We start from the raw sequence: 8518 nt of genomic DNA on the forward strand, positions 1-8518 counted from the left end.
GAGGTAACGGAGAAGGGTGAGCTGGGGACTGAAGCCTGCAGCGACCAGCCGAGGAGGGCTCTGTCGCTAGCTGGGAAAGCAGGAGTAAGCGTAACTGGACCATCTGCCCCTTGGGGGAGTTTATCAAGAGCAGAGCTGGGACATGTGGCTTCAGTCGCACCTCTGAGGACAGGGAGGGGGTGGAGAGCGAACCCATCTGTCCTCCTGCTGCCTGATGAGGCAGCTCGCGAACACACGGGAGAAGTGCTGGCAAAAAGAGCCGAGGAAATTTGTCTCATCCAGTGTAGCAGGCTGTTGATCCGAACAACTAGACAGAATGGTTTCTTTCTATCCCCCTTTGGTTTTGGGGGTGGTTTTCCCCCTGGTTATTTAGCTGGATTTCCCTTCGTTTCTCTCGAGCAAGAGAGACCACGGGCTGCGTGCGGGAGGCAGGGCTGCGGGGAAACACGCTGCGTTATCTGCGCCCTTCTCGCCGCGCCTTTCGGGCCGACCTCGCGGCACTTCAGCTGCCTATCTCCGCATGAGTAGCTGCGTCCTCTTCTACTTACTGATGCCTTTTATTCAGGCTCTGCAATCAGTAACCAAGGCACTGAGATGGAGGGATCACATAATAAATACAAAGAGCAGAATAAACAAAGAGAAAAGCTGAACGCAAACCAGAACGTCAACAGATTCTCCAACTTAACAAAGCTGGCTCTGAAAAACAGGGGAAAAGGGTAGGGTGTTTGGAATAGGTCACAGCAAGGTGCACAGAGACTGTGTAGCTGCTGAAGTCCTTACCTTACCCCTAGGCAGGGGGACACCTCTGAAGGCCTTCGATCAAAAGGTTTGTGTTCAAAGGAGAGGCTTTTGTGCATCTTGCCCTGTGCTTTGGGGTGATTTCGGGAAGATGGCAAAAGGCTGCCTGTGTTCTTTGCTAGTTTCCTTTGTCTGTACCTCTCTTCCCAACCTCCCAGCCCATCCACAGGTATTCACATCCTTGTCTTCCCGAGGTGCATTTGCCACAGCTTTTATGGGTATATACAGAAAGGGAGGGGACCCCCCCGCCAGCATTTAGACATCTGGGTTAGGAAGCCCCTTGGGGACAGGCAGGAGGAACATGGGGGAATGGAAACCATGAGCCTTTGCAAGGTGGTGGGAAGGGGCAGGTCCCTCTGCTGGGACGCCTGCTAAATGGGAAGCCTTGTCCCTGGTGTCGGGACCAGGTCTCTCTGCATGGCTTTCCCCCTCACATAAATGAGATCTAAAAGGACTTCAGCCTGGGAAGATGCCTGCGTACGTGCCTCGACTTCAGTGTGATGAGACCTGGAAAAGGTCTGCCCCACAAAGACCCTTCCCGGTGCTGGCCGCCCTTCTGGGTTAGCCCAGGGTGCCCCCGTGGTTTTTGGCACGTGGCTTGGCCGCGCTGGGTCAGACTGACTCACTTCAGACAGGAACAGACTAGTTCAATGATAAACACCTTTACTGTAAGCAAGATAATATCTTCAGTGTGCTCTCTGAGAGCCCTGACAGCTCAGTCTGTTTTCACTTCGCTCATGCTTTCCTCATTGCTGGTGTTAGAGGAAGAGCACAACCCACCCAACCGTTACCATCTCGTTCCACGGCGAAGCGTGCCAGTCCTCCCCTTCACTTCCTTATGGGAGAAAGGTAACGCAATAGCTTCCCTTGTCCCGAGAGCGGGTCTGGCCTGGCACAGCACGCATCTGCCTCGACCTTCGCTCCCGAGCCCTTCGGGGAGAGTGCTGGCCAAAGAGCAAAGCAGCTCCGTGAACACCAGCACAGGTGACAATTCCTGGCAGTTAAAATAGGGCAAAGATTTTAAAGTCATAAAGCTTGAAAGCTCCGTGCGTGTCTGTCTGGCTTTATTGCCCAGGGAAATGGAGGCAAAAAAATTGACGAGATACCGTGCAGTCGCGGTGTGGATGAGCTGCTGCGGTGGGCGCAGGCTGGTAGAGCCTGGGGTGAAAATACAGAGAGACCCTGCTATGAGGTTTGTTCAGTGACTCGAAAAGCAACGCGCTGCATCCGATGACGTCAAAAGGGCTGGTGTTGCACACCAGCCTGCTTTGATCGCCGGAGGTGAGCGAGTGGCCGCGTGTTCTCCGTGGGGTGTAGGCTGAAGTGTTGGCTGTACTTCAGAATCCCCGCGAGCGTGGTGTGTGTGCGTTAGGTGCGCCCGTAGGCGTGCGCGTGGCTTGGAGTCCTGTGCAGCGGCACGGTTTTGCTGTGTAGCTGTGTAAGGGTGGATTTCTGTTCTGGGTACGTTGCGGGTGGCTGGCGGCTTGAAACCATAAGCGTGGTAAGGAATTCTTTTGTGCTCTTTGATGTTTTTAATTCTGCTTTATATTAAATTCATCTACAGTAACCAGTTCCTCCATGTTTGACAAAGTGTTGAACAATGCCTGCACAGTGCCCTGGGAGCCCTGCGCAGGCTATCGGTGTAATCCCCGCATTACGCTGGTCTGTGCTGTCTTTTCTCTAGTCTTTGTAATAAGCAAAACTATTTCCTAATCTCCGACTGTTAAAGCCGCATATACAAAACACAGACATTTAATTTTCCCTCTTTTAACTTTGTAAAGCATTTGTTATTTTAAGGAAGCTGCATAAGCAACCCTGCTTCCTCTGAGCTGCCTCTTCACATTTTCTCACTCCACAGATCTCTGCACATGGTGTTTTTAGTCGTGTTTAAAACCCTCCACCTGCGGTTCCCCGATGGCCATGCAGACTGCGAGGCACAAGAGCAGCATGAGGAACTAGCAGTGTGAAAATAGGCTCATTGGCATGAAAAGCCACAAATCTGGTGTTAGCAGCAGTAGTTTTGAGAATTGTTTGCAGTCCCTTGAAGCAGCGCGGTTGGTTGTCTGCCTGATTTTGCTTGAAATATTTAGGATGAGCATAAAAATTAACCAGTTCTTGAAAATGTCTTGGTTGCCAAACAGTACAGCCCGCTGGAGGCAGGCAGGGCTGGACCAAAAGGCCAAGTGGCAGACTTAGGTGAGACTTCTGGCCCCAAGATCTCTCTCTGCGGTTTGCTTCTAGGATATGAGCGCAGCCATCAAAGTTTGCAGGTCAGATTTCTTACCAAAAATAAATATATGACATTGTGTTTCAAAGGTTCAAGTTTTGAACGAAGAAGCTCTATGTTGGCATGCTGCTTAGGTACCCTGGTCAGGACAAGAGGCAGGGAATCCCTGGTCAGCGTTGTCAATAGAGGTTTTACTCTTCCAGGGTGAATATTCCCCCTTGAACTCCTCTTTCTGTCCTTTCTCTCTTTTCCATCCATCGTTTTGGGGAGCCCAATGTCTTGTGTGATAGAATCCTCTCGTGCGGGAGTGGAAAGAAGCAGCAGGATGCAGCATCTCGTAGGCCAAGGGCCGTGCAGGAGCAGAGCCCTGCAATGAAAAAGGGAGGCACCTGGACTCTTGGAGGTGGAAGTTGGTAGTTCATACACTTCCCCCAGAATTGCCTGCAGCTTCTGCTTCTCCATTGACTTATAGATCTGATGGATTTTTGCTGCGGTCACTTCAGAGTGCCCTAGTGAACAGCCACAGTCACAGGCAGTGAATGTGGGGAAAAGTCCTCCAGAAACTGAGTCTGCTGAGTAGATTCTGGTGCCAGTTTTAGACACACACTGGCCTCTGTCATGCTGTTGTTGTTGACAGAGCTGCTGTTGCGACGTGGCTCTTTTGCAGGGCGGATGGCCACTAAGAACTGGTGCTTGAAGGTCTCGCTGAGGGTAATGTAGAGGAAGGGGTTGAGGCAACTGTTGGCATAGCCCAAGCTAATGGCAAAGTTGTAGGCATAAAAGAAGGCCATGGATGGCGTGTCGATGCCGAGGTGAACCAGCTGGAGGATGTAGAAGGGAGCCCAACAAATAAAAAAGGCAGAGCAGATGGCAACTGCCATGCGGGTGACTTTCTTGGTACGTACCCGGAGGCTTCTTTGGGGCAATGGGACCACAGTGGTGGCCATGTGCTGGAGGATCTTAAAATAGACCACGCATATCACAATCAATGGCACAGCAAATGCCAGCATGAACTGATAGAGGGTGAACCAGTAGATATCAGTCTCTGGGTTGGGAAGCAAGAGAGCACAGCGGACAGTCCCATCCTCCAGAGGCATAAGACCTGCGTACATCCACACAGGAATGATGGTCAGGAAGGAAAGGAGCCACACCAAGCAGATAACTAGAGCTGCAACGCACGGGGTCCGGACGTAGGTAGATTTTAGAGGGTAGACAGTTGCCAGGTAACGGTCCAGTGTCATCACTGTAAGGATGTTGGTGCTGGTGATCTGACTGTTGGTGTCCAGGGCAGTGATGATGGTGCATAGGGGAGCTCCAAAATACCATGAGCCATTGCCTAGGAGCTGGTGGATGAGGAAAGGCATGCCCAAGAGGAAGAGGAGGTCCACAATGGAGAGGTTGAAGATGAAAATGTCAGGCACGGTCTGTTTGCATCTCAGCTTCTTCTTCTTGACGATAGTGTAGATGACAATGAGGTTCCCCACAATGCCCAGGAAACAGATGATGCTGAAGAGACTGGGCATGATCACGTTGGTGTAGGGTGCTGGCTTCTCTGTTACTGCCAAAACAAACAAAAGCCATGAGTGCAACCCAGAGGCAACTTCTTTGCATCCCTGTGTGCTTGCCCTGTCCTGCAGCTGGATCCCTCTCAAAGATGTAGCTTGGAATGATGTTTAAGACCCTCTGCTGTACTTGGAGAGGCTTAGCTGGGGATTTGACACTTCCTCCTCTGCCACCCGATGCATGCAACACACCACCCAAATCTGGCCATGCGTAGGCCTCTTTCCTCAGCTCTCCTGATGTACTTCTGTCCTGACTTGAACCTCCCCAGCTCTTTTTAGGGCACTAACATCAGGCTGGTGTGCCTCTGCACTTGCCAGTATCTGACAGGGAGCGGATGGTGACTTTGCTTCCAGGGAGTGCTGGGTGTCCAGCCATTTTGAGGGGAGTGGGTGAGGCAGCTGGTGCTTTCCACATCAGAGAAGTAAGCCTCTACGTGGGTGCCAAAATCTGGCTATAGTCAATGCTCAAGCTGTTGTCAGAAAGCTTCAGCTCATCTGTTGGGTGGTTTCTCTGTTGTGCAGTACGAGACAGTTCATTGACCGCGCAGGCAGATAACTAATGTTTATCTGTATTGTGAGATCCGGGACTGTACCCTGGCTGTCTCCCACCTCTGTTGTCAGGGTTAGGCCAGAGCATGCACTCCTTTCCCTCCTCCTTCCCTGCCCCTCTCCCTTTCTCTAGTTTCTTTTCTAGAAAGAAATCCAGGTGTGGGGCCAGAGAGGGTTTTGAGAGTATGTTTCAGAGTGGCCCTTCAACAGGGAATGCCCTAGTTGTACATGGAGAAACACGTGGCTTAAAGCTGCTTTCTCTGGGTTCTGGATGAAGGTGGACTTCCAAGGCAAAATTCTTGCCTGATAATACTTAGCTTATTAGCACTGATTCCTGACTGTTGCTGTTTGGGGTGGGAGGCCCAAGCAATCAAATTCACATTTGCCTTGTCCCCAGCCTGGGTTTAAAATCACATTTTGAAGCCACAAGCCTTCAGTGCCAGCCAAGAGGGATTTCTGCTCCTGGGCACAGAAGGTGGTGTCTGAGGCACTGATTGTGGTGCTCTCCGTTCTGCAAGACTGCCATGTACAGTGTGCGATGGAGTCTTAAATCACCTTCTCAGCGGAGGCAAATCTCATTTCATCTCATTACTCCTCTCCTATGGGACCTGTTTTGGGTTTTTTTTGTTGTTGTTTTTTTCTCGGGGAAGGCTTTGTGTGAGTTATTTGTGTGGCTGTTACAAAGACACGCATGACAGCCCCTAAGCCGAGCCTGCATGTGTCTTTCATTGAATTGCAGATGATTCAATGTGGTGTTAATTGGCGATGCTTTCAGTCACTGCACTATTCCATCTCCTTGGCAGCCTACGCCTGTAGGAGAAGTGGCGAGGTCTCCTCCAACAGAACCTAGGGAAACCTTGAAAATGAGATTAAGTGAAATAAGAGATACTCATAAGGTGGTGTCGCTGCCAAAGTGGTATCTGTTTGCTGAGGTGGTATTTGCCGACTTTGACCTCTAGAATTCCTAGGTACAAGCTTCTCCGGATTTACTTTGGTGTGACAGAGAAGCTTGGCTGAATTGGCAAGATAACTGGGGCTATGTCGCTGGCCTGGCCCGTGGCTGGAAAAGTGTGTGTCGTATCAACCGTATGTAATATTTCAGTGCTCTTAGAAGTGGGACATGATGCGCTGCCACTGCCTCAGTCCTTCTGGCACTAGGAAGCAGCCAGCTTAGGCATAAGCAAGGCCAAGGTCAGAATCCAGTAGAGCTGTTGCTGCACCAGTTTATTGGAAAGCCCCTATGCAGATGACAGAAAGCAGCCAGTGGGGCAGGGGCCTGAAGGTGAAAGCCAGGCTTAGTTGGATTAGACAAAAAAGCCTGGTCCAGACTATTCATGAGGGTTTAAATGGTCCCTGTTCCTCCCAGCTGCTCATTAATGCAAGGAAATGCCCCGTGTTACGTGGCTTTTGGTAGATAACATAGTCATCAGCACCCTCTTGAGACCTGATACTTACTCTTCAGCATCCAGCCTGTGCATCTCCTGAACGTCCAAACAGATCTCGCACCTCCTTAATGCTTGAAGATGGCAGACTAGAAATTGGAAGACTACAACTGTGGTCCTGCTGTTCTACATGTAGCTATTATGAGCTCTGCTCTCCTCTCTTTTAGCCCCAAAGTTTATGAATGTGGTGGGAATGGATTGTATGAGTGAACCATAAAGGCCACTTGGTTAGCTGGAAATTGGGACAAAATGTCCTTTTCCTGCAGTATAATCAACAGAGTGCTCATGGTGACCCTGTAGCACTTGGAATGAGCTCAGCTGGCCTTAGAGCACAACGTGTGCGAGCCCAAAGGCTTCGTGCGAAAGGTGGTCTGTATAGTGCTGCGGCATCTCTCCTGCTGTTGGTATTTGTACAAGCAGGACTTTGAAGTGTTATTAGCTGGAAGCTAGTGTGAAGCTGTAGTCTGTGTGTGTATTATGGGTGGGAGTCAGAAGTGCATGACTGTCAAATAATCAAAAGTTACCTCTCTTCTAAAGCCTCTTTCATCTCAAGAGATGTGGTTGAATCTGAATTTTCAGTGCTGCTTCTGTGCATATCCAAGTGGCTGGACTTTGTTTACTGAAACAGCTACTTCAGGCATTGATTTGTCCTTGCTTGTAGATCTGTGGCTGTTCTATTACTCTTAAAAGTCCCAAAGGGACGATGTGAACTGAATGAGGACTGGCCTAAATTTTTTTTTTTTCTCTGAGGTGGTGGTTGTCCTCAGCCGTGCCCCGATACATAAGAAACTGTCTACTGCATTTCAGAAGGAAGCACCTAAGGCACACTTTCAGTTTATAAAGGACATGCTGGTGGAGAGGGAGGCAGACCACGTATAAAACACCTTCTGTTGAAGAGTTTCACCAACTTACAGCACTGAGAACTGGTCTGCCTGACCCTAAACCATTGATTTGGGAACAGCGGTAGCATGGAGAAAACAGGAGACCGGTGGGGATCTCTGCTTCTCTCTCCAGTGATGTCTCGTGTTCTGTGCTCCGTTCCCCTCCCTGTCTAGCTGGGCTGGTTCATCTCTGCAGCTCAGACCAACGGGCTGCCGGAGTTATTACTGTCTCGCAGCCAAAAGGCAGCGAATCGCTTCAAGCCCCAGGGGCCAGCGGCGGTGGTCGGGCTTTCTTTGGGTGCTGTACGGTGTCCCGGGAGGGAGGTCCGGGCCCGGGGCCTCCCCAGCGCCCGGCGGGCTGAGCCCCGCCCGCCCGCGCGGCGCCCGCAGCCCGGAGCTGTCCGCCCGCCCGCGGGTGCTGAAGGCGGCTGGCCCCGGCCGCGGCCCGGGGGTGGGGTGCTGGGGGGGCCGTGCCCCTGTGCTCAGCCTCTCCCGCTTCATGGGGTACCGGCCCCCCGCAGCCCCGCTGAGCACGAGCGAAGCCGGGCTCAGCGCTGCAGAGCGGCGCAAGAGGAATGTGCGGGCGGGCTTTCCCCCGCAAAGCTCCCCGCGCCCCCGCCCCGGCCCCAGCGCGGGCGCCCCGCCGGGGAGGGCGCCTCCGCCCCGCGCGGCCCCTGCTCACCTGAGCCGTTCCGAGCCTCCGGCGCGGAGAAGTTGCGGGAGGAGTTGGCGGGGGCCATGGCAGTGAGCCCCGGTGCCAGGGATGGAGAAAGTTGGGCAAGTTCCCTCGGTGGATCCGCGGTGGCGATGGGGTGCCCCCCCCCCCCCGCCCTTTCCCCGCCGGGGCCGGGCAGAGTGTGGGAGGCAGGAGCCCTCCCGCAGCCGGCGAGCAGAGGCTGCGGCTCGGCTCCGCTCGCCCACTCCCGCCCCGCCGAGCCCGGAGCAGGTACTGACATCAAAGAGCAGCTGACTCCGCCAGCCACGTCGGCTGAGAGCATCCCTCCGCCGCCGTGGGGCGGGAGGGAATGCTGGTGCCGAGCGGGGCCGGGGGGAGCTGCC

At 52.8% G+C, this 8518-nt stretch overlaps 1 protein-coding gene across 1 annotated transcript; it reads right to left on the reverse strand.

The window, feature by feature from the left end:
- Positions 1-3534: 3534 nt before the first annotated feature.
- Positions 3535-8199, reverse strand: LOC309597314 (melanin-concentrating hormone receptor 1-like; the record flags this gene model as incomplete). The annotated part of the gene is made up of 2 exons (XM_082326571.1): positions 3535-4583; positions 8142-8199. The coding sequence occupies 2 exons, from the start codon at positions 8197-8199 to the stop codon at positions 3535-3537; spliced, it is 1107 nt and encodes a 368-aa protein (XP_082182697.1).
- Positions 8200-8518: the final 319 nt, after the last annotated feature.

Source organism: Platalea leucorodia (assembly GCF_965183815.1).
Source record: "Platalea leucorodia genome assembly, chromosome: 14".
Classification (NCBI taxonomy): Eukaryota; Metazoa; Chordata; class Aves; order Pelecaniformes; family Threskiornithidae; genus Platalea; species Platalea leucorodia.